Source organism: Poromitra crassiceps (genome assembly GCF_964638095.1).
Source record: "Poromitra crassiceps genome assembly, chromosome: 8".
NCBI classification, from domain to species: domain Eukaryota; kingdom Metazoa; phylum Chordata; class Actinopteri; order Beryciformes; family Melamphaidae; genus Poromitra; species Poromitra crassiceps.
In genome coordinates, this window is record NC_139629.1 from 34,927,717 (window position 1) to 34,946,261 (window position 18,545).

General features: G+C 44.8%; 2 protein-coding genes across 12 annotated transcripts in view; one reads left to right on the top strand and one right to left on the bottom strand.

Moving 5' to 3' along the window:
- Nucleotides 1-2,412: 2,412 nt before the first annotated feature.
- Nucleotides 2,413-6,090, bottom strand: taf11 (TAF11 RNA polymerase II, TATA box binding protein (TBP)-associated factor). The gene is made up of 6 exons (XM_083642333.1): nt 5,951-6,090; nt 5,110-5,370; nt 4,006-4,124; nt 3,806-3,893; nt 3,611-3,707; nt 2,413-2,781 (listed from the first exon to the last, which is right to left on the bottom strand). Exons 2-6 carry the CDS (start codon nt 5,341-5,343, stop codon nt 2,651-2,653), a joined length of 669 nt encoding a protein of 222 aa, XP_083498459.1. The 5' UTR covers nt 5,344-5,370; nt 5,951-6,090; the 3' UTR covers nt 2,413-2,650.
- A 750-nt stretch (nt 6,091-6,840) lies between these two features.
- LOC310781716 (ankyrin repeat and SAM domain-containing protein 1A) overlaps nt 6,841-18,545 on the top strand; it is a gene marked incomplete at its 3' end in the record, with an annotated part of 115,263 nt that continues 103,558 nt past the window's right edge. For all 11 annotated transcript variants that reach the window (XM_083642324.1, XM_083642328.1, XM_083642318.1 and 8 more), the window contains exon 1: nt 6,841-7,302. In XM_083642324.1, the coding sequence (XP_083498450.1) occupies nt 7,121-7,302 (182 nt within the window). In that variant the 5' untranslated portion in view covers nt 6,841-7,120. The remainder of the gene's footprint in view (nt 7,303-18,545) is intronic.

An 18,545-nucleotide genomic window follows, 5' to 3' on the forward strand; every position in this document is an offset into this window, starting at 1 on the left:
GTATTGGGAGCTCTGTGGTCTAAAGAGGATGGATCCCAGCTACCAGAGATACAGTGTATATATATATATATATATCTATATATATATATATATCTATATATATATATATATAATACTTGATCTCCTTAAAGGAAACACCCAGAGTGCTAGTTTTATTTCCTTTGCACACAGAACTTCATCCTGGATGTATGTTTAGTTGTAGTTTATTTTGGTTTGTCACTACTTTGTTGTTACCTCTCCCACTCCCTGCAAAACATTTTTTTTACCAGATTTACCAGGCAGTGTATTGAAGCCATACTGTATCAATCAAAACCTAAAGAAAGTAGATCAAAAATGATATGGTACTGATGATTGCATGTTGTGCGCACACTAGTAAATTACAAAATCCACTACAAAGACATGGGATGTACTAGCCTGGCATTGACAGAACAGAGCATCTGCCACAGAAAATTAAACCTGAGCTAGCTGGCAGGTTTGCCAGCTTCCCAGGCCAATTATGTACATTCTTTTCTTGGTGAAAGTGTGCAAGTCGTAGATTTTATTTATCAAGCCATTTGCCATTTGTTTTGTAGTTCTGTCACCCGTCACCTTGAATCTCGTTGTTTTATGGATGGATTCAGACAATGATGAATTGGTTTATCAAAATGCAATCACCACATTTGTGTGTATAATCAGCCATGATTTGTTTTGGTTTGCTCATATGAAGGCATCTTTAAAGCTTTTTCTCAATCAGTTCCTACTTCTACTTCCAAAGGTTCTATTGTCATGGCAGTGGTGTAGCATTTTGCCCATGGGAGGACAATTAACCCATTGTAATCGGTGCAAAGCTGTTACAGCTCCAGAGCACTACTGACCTTTTCGCAAGCATTCATTATTGTCCTAGCGTACATGGGAGACCTCTGGTGGCTATGACCTGCCACACTATCCCACCCAATAACAGTATTTTCTTTTTTGTTTTTTTTTGGTTGCCTTGCAAGTTATGAATGATAGTCTTGCATTCTCATAGTGGAATGTAAAAAAAATTAAGCAATAGAAAGATTCCTCTGGTTTACCCAAAACCTGAGAGAGAACAATAATGCCAGACATGTCTGATGATTTCTGATGTCAAAGAAAAAGTATCTACCTGTGTTTTTGTTTTGTCATGTTTTCTCCTTAACTGCACGTATGTTCACATCCTCACGATCTGTCAGTGTCACAAAGCAGTGATACTACTCTTTAAACTCAATATCACTCGAAATAGGCGTCCTTTTCGTTGCTTTGAGTGTTGCGCATATGTTCTGCATGGCCTTAGTAGACACTAGACAAAAGATAACTGGTACAAAACTGAACATCCCATTTTATACGAAACGTGTACTTGTAAAGTTTCCAAAGTGTCTCAATTTTCTCTCCTCAAACCCCGACCAGTCTGGCCTCGGTGCCAAGTAGGGTTCCCAGCACTGTGCGCTAAGCTCCATCTGCTCATCACCTGTCATGTTACAATTTGCACTGTAGAGGTTACCAGGTGACAACACAACCCAGCCAGTGTGCCATGCAAAAAGACGCGGGTAGAGGGAGAACGTGTTCTCTCACTATAAATGACAGAATTCTTGTGATTGGTGAGCAGATCATTGTTGTGTGTGGATTATTTGCACTCGTGTGGTACGTTCACTGGACATTGCACTTGTTTTAATGTGAATAACCTCAAAGGATTGCAGATGAATTTGAAAACTTCCTTGATGATGCAAATGTTGGAGGGCCTCTCGTCTAGACAGTATTTCTTTTTTGTCAGATTTGGAATTCCTTACATTGAATTTTGTATTGTTATCATGACTTAACTGAATCTAATATAAACTTGGTTCTGTGAACCAAAAGTAGTATGTGGGAATATTTTAAACCGTGGATAAAAATTAATTGCTGAACATAATTGTGTTGTGCCTTGATTTGATAACCAAATGCAGGTTTATGAAGTGTTTTTGATAAATATCTGCACCTACAGTCTATAATCGGTATAAATATTCATAACCCTTTTAGTTGCATTAGCATTAGGCAGACCACGAGGCTTCCATATTCATGAGATCCTGTTTAGATATGTAGATCAGTTCAACCAAAATGCTTATATTAAATGTGACAATCTGTTCTAGGCTTATGAACCACATGAAATGTCTGAACCAATTTTAGATGTGCTAAATGAGTCATCTTGCATCATAGCTGAGATTTATTTTTTTTTACCTTGAAAATGGTTTATTCTGATTTGGATTCAAAGATTTTAGAAATCTCAATTTAGAATCACAACTAATTATGTCGTAGGTGTAGTTATATAGCAAAAAAAGAAGTTTAAAGTAAACATTTGTAATTCAAACCATGAACTTGTATAAGCACACAGTTTGCCCAAAAACACAAACAAAAGATTTTATTTTTATTTTTTACCAAAAGTCTGGTTCTATAAAATACCCTTTATTGAGGCACAAAATCAACTTTCACTACAGGCACGAGAACAAAATAAAACATCACCCAGCTTTTTATGTCACAGAATGAAAATGTATATTTATATCCCATAATACAATAACCATTTGAAATGTAGACTGCATTTATCTCAACAGTAACAAAAGTTGAATTCTGCAGTGGAAGGTGGTATTTATTTCCCTGTTGTCTTCTTGCCAAAAGCATCTTCTCAATGAAAGAGGATGTTCTTGTGCTTGGTGTTGGGAATCTGTTCTCGAGTCCTCAACCGCCTCACTGCCTCTCTCATATGTTTGGGCTGAAGCGGCGGCGTGTCTCCCCACTTCTCACAAACGTCCAGCGCTGTAAACGCAAAAACAAACACATTTGAAGTAGGATAGCATGATTGTGAGGAAAATAAGAACAAAATAACAGACTAGAAATTAGCACATGCTTCGCACTCTCATTTCATTCGAGACGATGCGCTATGGGCACACTTTGTTTTGGGTGTGACGAAATTCGGCACTCCGTCATATTCCCAGCAGCGCACTCCCCAAGGTTGAAGTCGATCGGATGAACAGTTCTCGAGATAAACTGTTTTTGTGTTGTAGGTGGCGCTATGACTATGCGCATATCCGAAATTGGGTAACACACTCCATCGGGTTCCCGGCAGCACCCACGGTTTGAATTGGCTCGGGTTCTCGAGATCAACCACCGCTTTTTGTGTTGTCAGTAGGTGGCGCTGACAGAACTTCACGAAATTCAGCACTGCACTCCATCAGGTCTCCCTAAGCGCACTCCCCAAGGTTGGAAGCGACCGGAGCAATGGTGTGCGAGTTATATGGCCATTTAAAATATGAAACTTTGTTGTAGCACCCCTATGGGTGCAATTTTTTCGTTCGCTTCTGCGCCAATTTCATGCCAGACCCCTGAAAAGTGTTTTGGCAAAGTTTGTAGGCGATCGGAACAACATTGTGCCTTCCAACTCCAGACATACGGACAGACATACTGTAGCCTGAGTGAACCCAGCCTTCAACGTGACGTCACAGACTAAAACTATGCCTGTAACGTCACGTGGAGGCTGAGTTTACCCAGGCTAGACATAGACCGTACATACGGCTCTCCAATTATAGTAGTAGGATTATATGATTTAGCCTGGAAGCCATCGGGTTTGAAAATGTTTGAGTCTCACCTTCCTCAACAATTTCCCCAGCAAACACCTTGGAAATACCCGACATGGCTATCACAACGTTCTGGGACACAGAGGATCCTGTTATGGACTGGATCAGCTAGAAGTTTAGAAAAAGGGAGATCGATCAATGACACAAATTAGAAACACACACAGTTTATGTCGTTTATGTCAATATTCCTAAACATTTGATTTTACCCTCTTAATAGCAGCCTTGGGGAAGGCAGAGCGTCTGTACATCTCATAGCGATTCAGCTGCTCTTCAGAGAAGGAGGACACCAAAACCCTGGAAAACATAGGAAAGACAAGGGATGTTGGTGGTGTTTAGTGGGTTGAATTGAGCAGGTGGATTTACATATCAAACTGATCATCTCTTTGTTTAGGAATCACAATCTTACTGCATCTTTTGTATTTCATCCTTGTCAACCTTTTGCTTCCTCTCCTTTTTCTTCTCTGCTTCTACCTTCAGCTTTTTGTTAGGACTTCCTTCCTCGTCGTCTTCTCCGGCCACTGGTTCCTGCAGAAGGGGAAAGAGATGAGACAAACATGAGATACCCTTTGTAAAAACCACTCTGACACATGAATGTTGCAAAGGCACTGTTCGCTTGACTTGGACTCAAGTTCCAACTTGATGACTTGGGGGGGGGGGGGGGGGATTACTTGCATTACTATGACTTGAGACTCACGCCCTGTGCACACTTACGCGAGCATGCTTTGCAAGGCGATGAGTGGCGGGTGGCAGCGACGAGAGGAGGGGCCAATTCGAAATTGACCAATTGAAGGCGGAAATACAGCAAGACAGCCAATCAAGCTGCAACACCAAGCGACCAGCATGCGACAAACATCACTGTAGTCTGCACGAGGTGTTTAGTCTGTTACACTATTGTACACCATATAAAATATATACCCATCTCATCGTTTAGCCTGTGATACAGGTGTGTACAAAGCGGCCCACATTATGTACGAGGTTTATGTGTAAGGTGCTCAGTATAACTTCACAGCAGAACTTTGAAGCATGGGAGATCGGGGTTTGTATCCTGCGCGGAGCGTTGCTTTTTTATTTTAATGCAGCTTTTTTTTACGGGACATATGATGTATATGCTGCTGAAATCAGAATAGCTGAATATCCCTGTTGTGGTAACCAATATCCTGGTGAAATATGGTCTAAATGTGAATGTTCAATCAATCTGCAATAGTGGGTGGGGAAAAAAAACACGTTTTAACCGGGGGGGAAAACACTGGGTTGACTTTGACTTAACTTTCTATGTTTCTGGCCTGTTTACTAATAATGTAGATTACACATTTTCTCAATACTACACTCTAATGAACTACTCAATTATTATATATATTTTTTCAGTTGACTTGCTTGTTGTGAAAGTCTCAAACTGATGTACAGGGGACTTGTTCTAACTTGAAACACAGCTTCAAGCTTCAACTTCAGACCCAATCAATGGTTTACTTCACCCTGCTCCCACCTCTGTGGGAGATTTAGTACAACTCACAGTTTTTGCTTCCCCTTTGGGCTGAGCATCGGAGGAGGATGCTTTGGAGTTGTCGCTAACGTGCACTCTGGTATCCCAGCCGCTTGCCAAGCCGCCAAGATCTTTCTTGCCAAGTTGTTTCGGTTTCACATCTTCAGTGTCTTCTGATTTTACGTTGGGATGCTGCTCAGGATGGTCCTCATCAAATATCCTCTCAGGTATGTCCTCAGTCTTGATCCGTGCAGGGTCGGCCATTATCAGTCATTCTACCAGCTTCTGGATCTGCAGAGGTCAATGATGTAAGTTATTAACCAAGCGTCTAAGAAAAGTAACTTACACCAGTGGTTCTCAAAAATGTTCACGTTAAGGACCCTTAAACTGACACAAATTAGACCACCGACGACCCCCATCTGATATCTGATGTTTGCTTTTAGATGTTTTATTACAGAACGTGGATAAAACCCATGACCTAAATATTCATACATTCTGTCATTGTGTTACTTATGGATGGAATCATAGTGAAAATACATTATTCCCCTTTTTGCTGAGGACCCCTGGAACCCCCTCAATGACCCCTGGGGGTCCCCGGAACCCATTTTGAGAAGCACCGACTTACACCATCTGCCATCAGCTAGCAACACTTTAGTTAGGTAACGACGTTAGCTACGAGAAAGCAACAGCATGCATAGGCATTCATGTAAATATGTTGTATTGGCTGGCTACTAGCTAGTACAGTTAGTTGTTGTTGCACCAGTACAGAACACAAGTAAACAAAGTAAAGGTAGCAGCCGCTAACAAGCTAACAACCCCCCCCCCCCCCCCACCAGTAGATGATGTAAGCTATGGTCAAAACATGACATACCAGTAATATGTCCAGTCCGTTTCACTATACATCCACAATTGATGCGATTGAAGCAATTATTGTTATTTTTTTAGAGCTAGCGTTACATGAAGCTAACTCGGTAGCGTACGTGAGCTAGCACCGGAGCGGGCCACACAGAACTTCCGTTTCCTGTTTTGTGAAAAAATAAAATAAAGAAACTTTATTGATAAGCAGGTGAGAGCACTCTCTCTCTCTCTCTCTCTCTCTCTCTCTCTCTCTCTCTCTCTCTCTCTCTCTCTCTCTCTCTCTCTCTCTCTCTCTCTCTCTCTCTCTCTCTCTCTCTCTCTCTCTCTCCTCTCTCTCTCTCTCTCTCTCTCTCTCTCTCTCTCTGTCTCTCTCTCTCTCTCTCTCTCTCTCTATATATATATATACAGTTAAATATCTACAATAATTCAAGTTTATTTACGTTGATTTGTACTGTGGGGAATGATTTACGTTTTTACAACTGCAGCAATATTTCAAAGAGATGATTTGCTTACACCAACACACAAGTATTTAGCTAGCTACAGTTTATACACACAGTCATAATAATATAATAATGGAATTGTCATTTGATGTTTATTTACTTTATTCTGTATTGAGAACGGTTTGGAAAGTAGCTCTGGACACTAGATGTGCATGTGACTGTAGCTCACTAGCTGAAAGCTCCGGATAGATATAAAGTCTACATCTATTTTCCCTCTGCCCTACAGAGGATGAACTGGGGCACCATCTTGCTTATGCCCATCCACGTCTTCTCGCAAGCAGCTAGGGCGTGGGTGCTAGGGTGTGTTTGTAAGGTTTGGAGCCTGGGACTGGAAATGCAGAAAGGCTAGTTTCAAGGAAGTGACGGACGAGGCTCGGAGGAGGACTGGTCAAAGGAAGTTTGCCTGAACGAAACTTTTCCCCCTGAGCCAGCGCCAGCCACCACACCAGGCAGCACCGTGGATCGGGATCCTGGAGGATAGCGCAGCTGCTGGACGCACGGATCCAGCCTGGACTCTTTGTTTCCTCGCCACATCGAGAGCGGAGTACGCCTCAAGATTGGAAGAAGGGGATCGCGAAGGAATTTCTCTCCCGTGTTCAACCCCCCCCCCCCCCCCCCTCGCCTCTCCTCTCCTCTCCTCTTCCCCGCTCCTGCGATTCCCCTCTCTTTTTTTGGGATCCGTGATGGGGAAGGAGCAGGAACTCCTGGAGGCGGCGCGCACGGGGAATCTGGCCGCCGTGGAGAAGCTTTTATCCGGGAAACGACAGTCTGCTGGGACCGGCGGCAGCGGGTCATCCGGGACCGGTGGAAGTGGCAACAGCGGCGGCCACGGCGCCTCCTCTCACCCGCTCTCCAGTCTGCTCAGGTAGGGGAGAAGAGGCGGGTTGAATGGGGGACAAACTCGGGCCAGCCAGCACTGCCTTGGCCGTATCTAGGCTGCGTTTCGTCTAATCGTTTGCTGTTAACCTTATAACCCATGATTCTGGTTATTTAATTGTTTAGACATGACTTCGTCAGCCATATCTTTGCAGCCATATAATTGACTATTATTTTCTTTGCCTCGATAAACACAGCCTGTAACCAGTGCAGCGCACAAGCACACGCTTCTTTGTTAGCTCCCACCTCTCTAACGTTAAACTATGCCAGTTCTACTGTAAATTAATGTACATAACATAACCCGCCTGAGAGGTAGCCTAATCCAGTTATTCCCAAATTAATCCCAACCTTTTGAAGAACCATAGACTGTATTGTATATTAAAGGACCCACAATTTAGTCCACATTAGAGCCACTGACCCCGATTTGATTTTGTGTCTGACCCAAATCTGAAAATAATGATTGGATCCCATGATGAAGTTTTACAGGTAGAGAGATGACAGAAACTATGACCAGAACAGTCATCCTTCTACTTTCTCTAAGTGTGTTAACTTATTATAAATTGAACAATTGTTAAATTGAACAATTCACCAAGTTCCTGGGGACCCCTTGGAACCCCATCAGGGGCCCCTGGTGGTCCCTGGACCCCAAGTTGAGAACCACTGGCACTAATCAGTGTGCAACAAATAAATGTGGAAATTTGCAGCAAACTAGCCCATGGTCTGGTTCAAATGTTTGCTTATAAAGTGGACCTGATCGCACTCGCATAATGCCTCAGTCTCTCGAGCTGCAGTGAAAAGCAAGTTGTCCGACTCAGTATATATGGGTTATGAAGACGCTTATTTTTAAGCAGCATCATCCCATGGTGTTTGGGAATCTATTTCATAAAGCCCTAGGTCTTTATACGCTTTTGCACTCGACATCAGCCGCACCATGGGAAGCTGTAAGCCTGTAAGTCCGTCCTTGTCAAATATGGCACAAACAAAACAGCAGCGAGGAGGGTAGTGGCTTGTCAGAGGGGGGAAGGCCTTGCTGCTGACGTTAGGTGCTTGGTGTGGTTTTACACATGAATGAAAGGCTCAGCGTGGGAAGGTTAGGAAGGTTTAGCTGGTCTGTCGAGGTTTTTGCCAACGTCACCCACAACTCACCAATATCTTTCATCACTGTGCAATATTCTATTTCTGTATACCTATGCAGAGAGCCAAACTGTAGATGGGAAGGAAGTGTATCAAGCTTGGTGCAGCACTACTGACGATGATGACATAAAAATTGTATCATAGGTGAATTAACAAACGATTCAAACGATTCATCTGTCAACGATTCGATTCGCTTCCACGTCCGCAGCTGTGAATCTATCTGTGTGCTCCAGTCCCTCCCTTCTTGTTTTCATAAAATAGAGAATGATCTGGTAAGTTAGCTGGGCTTTTCCCATTCCTCTCAGGGATAACCTGCATCTTTTCACGCAACGCTTGTCTAAATTATAGCGTTGGCGCCCTGGCTTGTTCCATTTCCCCTGGGCTGAAAGTGATCGCTGTGGGTTCGTCTGATGTATTTTAATAGTGTGTGTGCTCACAGTTCACACAGCCATTGTGTTTGATGTAATGTCAACACTAGCCTAGGACCTTACCTGGCAAGTAAGAAAAGGACAGCCTGCTGTTGATGTGAGTGTGAGGCTACTACTTTAGCTACATAATGCTAATATAGGTCTGCCTATAGAGAACATATAGTTGGTAATTTGTTAGGTTAGAAGTTATGGCCAGGCTAATGTGCTGCGTGTCAAAGGCCTACAAATCCTCTGCCTTATTGTCATGCTCATCACATACAGGTGGAATGTGTGTCAGTCAAAACACACTGATGCTCCTCTGGGAGGCCAGCAGCGCCTGCCTCCGTCATCTGTGAGACAAGCGTTACTGTTAGGCTAGGTGATGCATGGCTGTGTTACTCAGTGCAGACTGCACAGTGAGACAAGTGTTACTCTTAAGCTAGGTGATGCATGGCTGTGTTACCGGGGCCAGACTGCACAGTGAGACAAGTGTTACTGTTAAGCTAAGCTAGGTGATGCATGGCTGTGTTACCGGGGCCAGACTGCACAGTGAGACAAGTGTTACTGTTAAGCTAAGCTAGGTGATGCATGGCTGTGTTACTGAGGCCAGACTGCACAGTGAGACAAGTGTTACTGTTAAGCTAGGTGATGCATGGCTGTGTTACCGGGGCCAGACTGCACAGTGAGACAAGTGTTACTCTTAAGCTAGGTGATGCATGGCTGTGTTACCGGGGCCAGACTGCACAGTGAGACAAGTGTTACTCTTAAGCTAGGTGATGCATGGCTGTGTTACTCAGTGCAGACTGCACAGTGAGACAAGTGTTACTCTTAAGCTAGGTGATGCATGGCTGTGTTACCGAGGCCAGACTGCACAGTGAGACAAGTGTTACTGTTAAGCTAGGTGATGCATGGCTGTGTTACTGAGGTCAGACTGCACAGTGAGACAAGTGTTACTGTTAAGCTAGGTGATGCATGGCTGTGTTACTGAGGTCAGACTGCACAGTGAGACAAGTGTTACTGTTAAGCTAGGTGATGCATGGCTGTGTTACTGAGGCCAGACTGCACAGTGAGACAAGTGTTACTGTCAAGCTAAGCTAGGTGATGCATGGCTGTGTTACCGAGGCCAGTCTGCACAGTGAGACAAGTGTTACTGTTAAGCTAGGTGATGCATGGCTGTGTTACTCAGTGCAGACTGCACAGTGAGACAAGTGTTACTGTTAAGCTAGGTGATGCATGGCTGTGTTACTCAGTGCACTCCAGGTAATTACATTAAACCCTTCTAATCGGAAATCCAATTGAGGGATGTCGTGCGGTCGAGGCCGCCCGCCTCCATCTCGGCCTCGCACATCTGTGGGCGGAGTCGGAGTGAAGGGCCCATTGTGTCATCATCCGCTCTGACTTGGGTAATCAATGTTTGGCAACAGTTTCCGTGGAGAATGATTGGCTAGACTTTGTAGGAAATGAATTAACTGCTGTGTTAGACTTTGAAAAGGCTGTGCTGGGTGGACCTCTGAGCTGATAGGACAGGCTCTTAGAATATGCCAAGTTGTAATATTATTGACCGCAGAGAGCAGCCTGTGGAGATTATTGTTTCTTATTGTGTGTGACATTTGATTTAGCATAATGTAATCAAAATGCCAATATGTTTAAGGGCCTTGATGTGAATCGTCATAGTGGCTCAGACATTTAGTCAGTGAGACTTTTCTTTTAAATTCTTCTTAACCCATTGATACCTGATGCAGCATTTGCGTGTATATCCCTCATTAGTGTGTGTATCCCTTTAAGACCGCGTGACGCGGTTCGCGGTCTTAAAGGGATACACACACAAATGCTGCATCAGTCGTGCATTCCTTTATAACTGGGAACTGGTAATCTTACGACTTCAAAGGTCATGAGCTGGGACGGTGACGTCACCAGAGCTGGTATTTCCCATTCCAAACTCGTAGGAGCCTCAGCAGCCCCGACCTATAAAAAAAATCCAAGATGGCTGCTCCGCTCAACAACAGTAGTTATAATCATAGTAATGTTGTTTAGCACTTCTGTTTGGTTTGTGTCTCATTAAATCAGCTGTACACACACAGCACTAGGGCTGCACGATATTGGAAAAAACTGACATTGCAATATTTTTTTATTCTGCGATATATATTGCGATATGAAAAAAACAGGAATTTTCACCAAAAGTCTTAAATAGGTCTATCAAGCCTTGTCTGTTTAAGAAGATGGCCTAGTGGGTAACGTGCACGGTTGACGTAGTAGGAAGTGAGTGTGTTTTTAGCCACAGACAGGGTGAGTTGCAGGATCCTAAGTGAGTAAAGGTACTATAGTTAGTAGGAAAAGAGCTTAGAACATCACAGAGAGGGCGTGCATTACTGTATGTTATGAGTTAATTTGCCTTACTTGACATTGCACGCTCTGCGATGTGACTATTGCGCATGTGCACATTGCGATGACGATGCTGAAACGATATATTGTGCAGCCCTACACAGCACTGCATAACATCTATCTGTGTGGACATGAGGCTGCAGTGTTTGTATGCGCAAAATGCCGCGAAATGCCATGTTGTCAATTGTTATTGCTAACAATGGCTAGCCTGGCTAGCGACTGGATCTGACCAACGAACAGTGAACTTCCCAGCTAAAGTTTTCTGCAAATGGAATGCTAACAAAATGGATGTGATGTCATTTAGCCTCCACATCCCAGTTATTTTGCGATAAAGGAATGCGCCACAGGTATCAATGGGTTAACGAGTATCTGTCTGTAACTTGTGCAACACACACATGGTAGGAACGTACAAACTCACATGAGAGGAGATCTGATCAGAAAGATGGCTTCCCTTGGCAGCTTTGAGCTCCTGGCTGTCGGTTCTCACATTTGGGAGCAGGTGGAATGTGATGAATGTGATTGACTCTCCTGCCAGACTGCAGGTTATTACGAGTAACTTACACTTATGTAACGCATTTCTCTACAATGTCAGTTGGTTTGTAGTTAAACAGTCATTTAGGCTTGTGTCATTGCCTACTGTTGTTATGACAATAGGACCGGGGTACCAGTGTAAGGCCCACTGCACACAACAGAGTCAACAGTAAATACTTTACAATATATACCAAAACACACAGGGCTATACAGTTGCTAAGAGAGTCGTGTGATCTAATCTAACCGCCATTCTTCTTCTATGAAGGTGTGTGTTGTGTGTTTCCACTAGATTTTTGTCGTTCTTGCTCTGGAATGGGCTGCGTGTCGGGACCTGTGCTGTTTTTGTAACCAGGAGTCGAGCAGCTCTGCTCTGCGGAATGTGTCTGCTTTCCAAGGAGGCTGCATGCTGCTGGTCACCATGGGACAGAGACTGACCCCAGCATGTTGAGGTGCTGGTTGCCATGGGGACAGAGAGAGACTGACCCCAGCATGTTGAGGTGCTGGTTGCCATGGGACAGAGACTGACCCCAGCATGTTGAGGTGCTGGTTGCCATGGGGACAGAGACTGACCCCAGCATGTTGAGGTGCTGGTTGCCATGGGGACAGAGAGAGACTGACCCCAGCATGTTGAGGTGCTGGTTGCCATGGGGACAGAGAGACTGACCCCAGCATGTTGAGGTGCTGGTTGCCATGGGGACAGAGACTGACCCCAGCATGTTGAGGTGCTGATTGCCATGGGGACAGAGACTGACCCCAGCATGTTGAGGTGCTGGTTGCCATGGGGACAGAGACTGACCCCAGCATGTTGAGGTGCTGGTTGCCATGGGGACACAGACTGACCCCAGCATGTTGAGGTGCTGGTTGCCATGGGGACAGAGACTGACCCCAGCATGTTGAGGTGCTGGTTGCCATGGGGACAGAGACTGACCCCAGCATGTTGAGGTGCTGGTTGCCATGGGGACAGAGACTGACCCCAGCATGTTGAGGTGCTGGTTGCCATGGGGACAGAGAGACTGACCCCAGCATGTTGAGGTGCTGGTTGCCATGGGGACAGAGAGAGACTGACCCCAGCATGTTGGGGTGCTGGTTGCCATGGGGACAGAGACTGACCCCAGCATGTTGGGGTGCTGGTTGCCATGGGGACAGAGACTGACCCCAGCATGTTGAGGTGCTGGTTGCCATGGGGACAGAGAGTGACCCCAGCATGTTGAGGTGCTGGTTGCCATGGGGACAGAGACTGACCCCAGCATGTTGAGGTGCTGGTTGCCATGGGGACAGAGACTGACCCCAGCATGTTGAGGTGCTGGTTGCCATGGGGACAGAGAGTGACTGACCCCAGCATGTTGAGGACCGCTGCCCCCAGCATTTGTTCTGTCGTGCTCCATTAACACCTAACGAGCTGTGCAGGGCCGCCTCCAGAGCTAAGGTCACAGAGCTAAGGTCACAGAGCTAAGGTCACAGAGCTAAGGTCACAGAGCTAAGGTCACAGTGTAACCTTCATAGTACAATACTTACCACCCTAAACAATCTGGTTCAGTGTCACATTGTTACTTCGTGGTGAATTTAGTCCAGATTGTTACTGAATTGAGTCCAGACTTTGGCGGAAGCAAGACCACATATTTGCTGTCTTCTACATCTTTTTTTTTTTGCTGGGGCCCCCAAGGACTTGTTTGGATCCTGGACTGAGGTCCACAGGAAGAGCCTCGCTTGCACTTCCTGGCCCAGGTTGTCCAAACACAGCCACAGCTGCTGTGGCGGGAGAGAGCGGAGGTAATGCGGGTCCAGAGCGCCTGCCCACCGAGGGGAAATTAAGCGAGGAATGCGTGGCGTTCTGGACGGAGGCTCTGAGAGCTTAGCCAGATGAGGACTCGTCTCCCACAGACTCACAGCCGTGTCCTTTGTCCCACTGACAGCGCGCAGAACGGACGGCTTTTCACATTCACATCGGTCCCCAGAGAGACCGCTGCGCTCTGGGAGTTTTTTTGTTGTACTGTTTAGTTTTAAAAAGAAAATTGAGCTGTCATTGGTTTAGAATAGGACCACCTAATTGAGTACCCTACCGATTTAGTCTAATGCCCTTGAATCAAAACTTACTAGGAGCTTTGTTTTGCACCATTTGGCGATAGTCAGATTAGCAGTTTTAAGATATTCAGAAAGGCCTCCTCCCTGAAATGTGTTTTCTCGTACATAATATATTATTTTTTAATTACTGCGAGCTTTTCGCGATTGCGATATGAGTCAACATTTTAGTAGGGATGGTCATTTTTGCATTTCCATCTGGACAATATGTATTTGTATCTCTGTAGCACCACAATGCTTAATTTAATGGTATCTAACTTGTGACACATTTGACCCGAATCCAATTGCAGCTGCTCTCGCAATTGGGATAATTGCACTAGCGATTTCTATATTATTGAGTCAATTAATGTGCCGCCCTCGTCACTTTGTAACCATTTTAGGAGGCGTGGGCATGATTCCAGATCTCTGCACCCGCCCATAGAGAGGCAAAGTGACCGCCTACTTCCTGCTTCAGCACTGTACCAGAGATTTTTATCCGCCATTTATTTTCCCATAGACATTTCGTAAAATGCTTATAAAAATAGTTTTACTTGTTCAAACCAAACGGTTCAGATATATTTACTAGAATCGGGAGAGACCATAGAACATTTCACTACGACCAAAACTTAAAAAAACAACACCGGAAAAAATATTTTTCTTTAAATCCGCGATTTTTTTAGCGTTTTGGTCCTCGTGAAATGTTATGCGGTCTCTCCTGTTTCTAAATATATCTGAACCGTTTGGTTTGACGACATAAAACTATTTTTTATAAGCATTTTACGAAATGTCTATGGGAAAATAAATGGCGAATGAAAATCTCTGGTACAGCGCTGAAGCAGGAAGTGACGTTCCACTTTGGCCTCTCTATTCCATCCCACAGCTCCATGCTCATCTCATATCTATCAGACTCATCCAGTCGAGCTGCAACAATGTAGCTAATATGCGTCTGTCTGCCACTGTCAAACTCAATCAAGTGTGGGATGATGAAGTAGCAAACAGTCATCAACAGGCTTTGCTGAACTAAAGGTTGTTCCAGCGTGACTGACTGGTTTGTTCACTTTGGGAAATTTGATGAGCATATGTGTGTGCGTCTGTGTGTGATCATATGTGTGTGCGTCTGTGTGTGATCATGTGTGTGCGTCTGTGTGTGTGTGTGTGTGTGTGTGTGTGTGTGTGCGTGCGTGTGTGTGTGTGTGCGTGCGTGCGTGTGTGTGTGTGAGCCACTGAGTGCGAAGGCGTGTTGTGTAATAATCACTCCAGTCACTTAAATCTCAGGGGATGTGATGGTGCAGATGACACTCTGACCAGGAAGCCGTCAGCCCCAGTGAGTTGAGTTTCTTACTAGGCCATGTTCACATTACAGGCACATCCCATTTGCTTGTTGTTTGGTTTCCCAAATCAGATTTGGGAAACCAAACAAGCAAATCGGATTTGTTGAGTGTGTCCGCACTGCCACAAATCTGATTTGGGCAAGTGTTCAAGTCGGATCTGTGTGTCCACTGTCCAGAGCTCCATATGTGGTTTGGGACAAGTGACACAAATCAGACTTGGAGCGTCCAGACTCATAAAACCAATCTGGATAGAGTCATTAACAGGTCACTAAAGTTCACAAATCAGATTTGGCCTCCTAGTCTACTCTGAACATGGCCTTAGTGCCTGTCAATAGTGTGAAGCAAGTTGACTCAATACCCGCTGTGTGTACAGGTAAGACTTCATATCAACAAGGCCGCTTCAACCACTTTTTGACAGCACGGCTGGCAAAGAGCCTCAGAGAGCATTCCCGAGGTGAAGTAAGAGCTTGGCAAACACTAACAGCGGGCGTGGCGGTATCGCGTCTCGTCAATGTTTGACCTCTGAACCCAGTTCAGAAACTGTAGCTGTTCCACCCCGGGAGGGAGGTCGCGGTAGCTGGGAAATCTAACACCACCGTGTTAGCATTCCTGGAGCATCTGAGTTTGGGATGCTCTGCTGCGAGCGTTAAGCCGCGTGTTATGTTTACGAGTTGACGTTTGTGTAGGCAGAGAAAGCAAAGGACCACAAGGACTCCTCCTCCTCCGCTCACCAGCACTGCCTTTAAACTCATGATGCATTCCACATATGTGTGCTGGGGGGAAAAGCAACTCTGACAAACATATTAAAGGGACAGCTCACCCTAAAATCCAAAAATACATATTTTTCCTCTCACCTGTAGTGCTATTTATCCATCTATATCGTTTTGGGATAGTTGCCTGCGTTTTGGAGATATCGGCCGTAGAGATGTCTGCCTTCTCTCCAATACAATGGAACTGGATGGCACTCGGCTTGTGGTGCCCAAAGTGCCAAAGAAATACATTTGATAAACTCAACAGCAATGTCTCTTTCCAGAAATCATGACTTGGTTACTCAAGATAATGCACAGACTTTGTTGTGAGTAGTTTCATGTAGGAACTATTTTCTTTTAGAGTCTCATGTAGGAACTAGCTAGCAGCTAGCGGGTGTAGTTCGGTCAAAAGAAAATAGCTCCTCCATGAAACTGCTCATAACGAGGTCTGTGGATTATCTTGAGTAACGGGGTCATGATGTCTGGAAAGAGACATTGCTGTTGAGTTTATCAAATGTATTTCTTTGGCACTTTGGGCACCACAAGCCGAGTGCCATCCAGTTCCATTGTATTGGAGAGAAGGCAGAAACTCTGCGGCCGATATCTCCAAAACTCAGGCAACTCACACAAAACGATACAGATGGATAAATAGCACTGCAGGTGAGAGGGAATATATTAGGGATGGGCATCGAATTTCGAATTTTCGAATAATCGTTGTTATTATCAAGGTCGACTTTTATTATTGAAATTCGAAATTCGGAAAAAAAAAAAAAAAAAAAAAATTAGTGAAATGTTGCATTGTCTCCCCTGATTCTAAGTATAGTCAAATCGCTTGGTTTGAGCAAGTAAAACAATTTTTATAAGCATTTTAAGCAAGGTTTATGGAAAAATGAATGGCGGATGAAATCCCATGAAGAGGGAGAGGGGGTGACTTTGGCACCCCTTTGGCACTCAGACCTGAGCCTACTAAATATTTAATGAACCACTCATGATTGTCAAAACTGCTTTTTATTTTCGAAAATGTCAATGTCATGTAACATGTTCTTTACTTCAGTGGTGCAATGCTTGTTTGAGCTAAAAATCCACAGCAGAAGCTTTTTATATTAATTAATAAAGCCGTAGACTTAGAATCAGGGGAGACAATGCAACATTTCACTCACAAAAAAAAAAAAAAAAATTTACATTTTTTTTTATTTTTTTATTTTCGAATTTCGAATTAAATTCGAATTTGGCCAGCGAATTTCGAATAGTGTTTTTGCTAGAAATGCCCATCCCTAGAATATATGTATTTTGGATTTTAGGGTGAGCTGTTCCTTTAATATCCACCACCGCTCTTCAGCGCAGTATCGCCCCATCTTTATTTTAGCTCAGTGTGTTTCGTCCAGAAATAGATTTCATCCAAGTGGGTCAGTTTGCAGGAGTTTCCGGAGGAAAAACACCTTTTCACAAAAAAAAACATTTAGCCTAGTTTCTTGTTTTCCAAATTATTTTGTTCTGTCTAGACGAAGGCTGGAATATAGAAAGTAATCTTGTCAGGAAACCTACTACTACTACACACCAGTAGCAGATAAAGACTGTGGTTCTGAGGGAGGGAGGAGGGGGCGGTTATTTATCGGGACCATCCCTCTGCAGTTACTGTGTTAAAACAAACAGAAAGTGCTGTGTTTCTGTGGTGGAGCGCGAGCAGACAAACACCTCCAGTGAACCTGAGGAACGTTTTGTTTGTCTGACCTCTGTTTCACCTCAGTCAGCGAAAAGCCTTTCATAACAGGGGACAAATGGGACTGATAAGGCCGGGGCGAGGCTGCTGCTGCTCCTCTTGTCTGTGTCTGTTTTTGTGAACCCGTTTGTGTGTGGAGGTGTGGTGGCGCTGAGGACGGAGAGACACCGGGTCGGGTCCACAATCCAGCCCCCCGTGTAGGCCCCTCACACGCTGGCTGATCCAGGCCCGTGTAGGGCCCCTCACACGCTGGCTGAGGCAGCAGGACTGACCCAGACATTTTGGGCCGTCTGGTCCTGGTGGCTGGCTGGCTGGCTGGCGTCTTCCTCCCTCTCCCACTCTGCTGCTCTCAGCACTCTGCCGGCCCACCTGCTGGGCCCACGCCAGCCCCCACTCTCCAAACCCCCCAGACTTCAAACGTGTTGTATCTGGAGCCCGAGCAAGCTGAGGAACTGGCCTCAATGTGTACGACGACGCGCAGGATACAAATTAAACCTTTTTTTAACATGTGTATTATGCACTTTGGCTTTGCTATTTCTGCAAAGTCATAATGCAGGGGAAGCAAAATGTACTGCAGGGGAAGCAAAATGGCTAAAAGTTAATCTTGACTCTTCTGCATTTCCTGCGTAAAGTACTCTACTGGATTAGCCTGGGGATGACTAAGCATGCTGGCAGCAGGCCAGGCTGTAAAACACACCTCCTTTCAGATCCTCTTCACACACAGCAGCACATAATAATTAATCAGTGCTGCGGCGCAATTAATACAATCGCAATCGAAACGGCACCAGTGCCAAGTGCAAATATCCTGCAATTATTTGATAAAGTCCAAATGTGTCAGAAGAACGTAGCATTAAATGAAGCATTGCGGTGCTACAGAGACGTCCCAGCCTACCAATCACATTTTGTTTGGTGCAGACCCC

What these genes read in the sequence shown, in the direction of transcription:
- taf11 (XM_083642333.1), bottom strand. Translation starts at nt 5,343, where the DNA reads ATGGCCGACCCTGCACGGATCAAGACTGAGGACATACCTGAGAGGATA. An exon ending in GATGAAATACAAAAGATGCA is followed by an intron (nt 3,894 to 4,005) that starts GTAAGATTGTGA and finishes TATGTTTTCCAG; the next exon opens with GGTTTTGGTGTCCTCCTTCT. An exon ending in CCAAGGCTGCTATTAAGAGG is followed by an intron (nt 3,708 to 3,805) that starts GTAAAATCAAAT and finishes CTAAACTTCTAG; the next exon opens with CTGATCCAGTCCATAACAGG.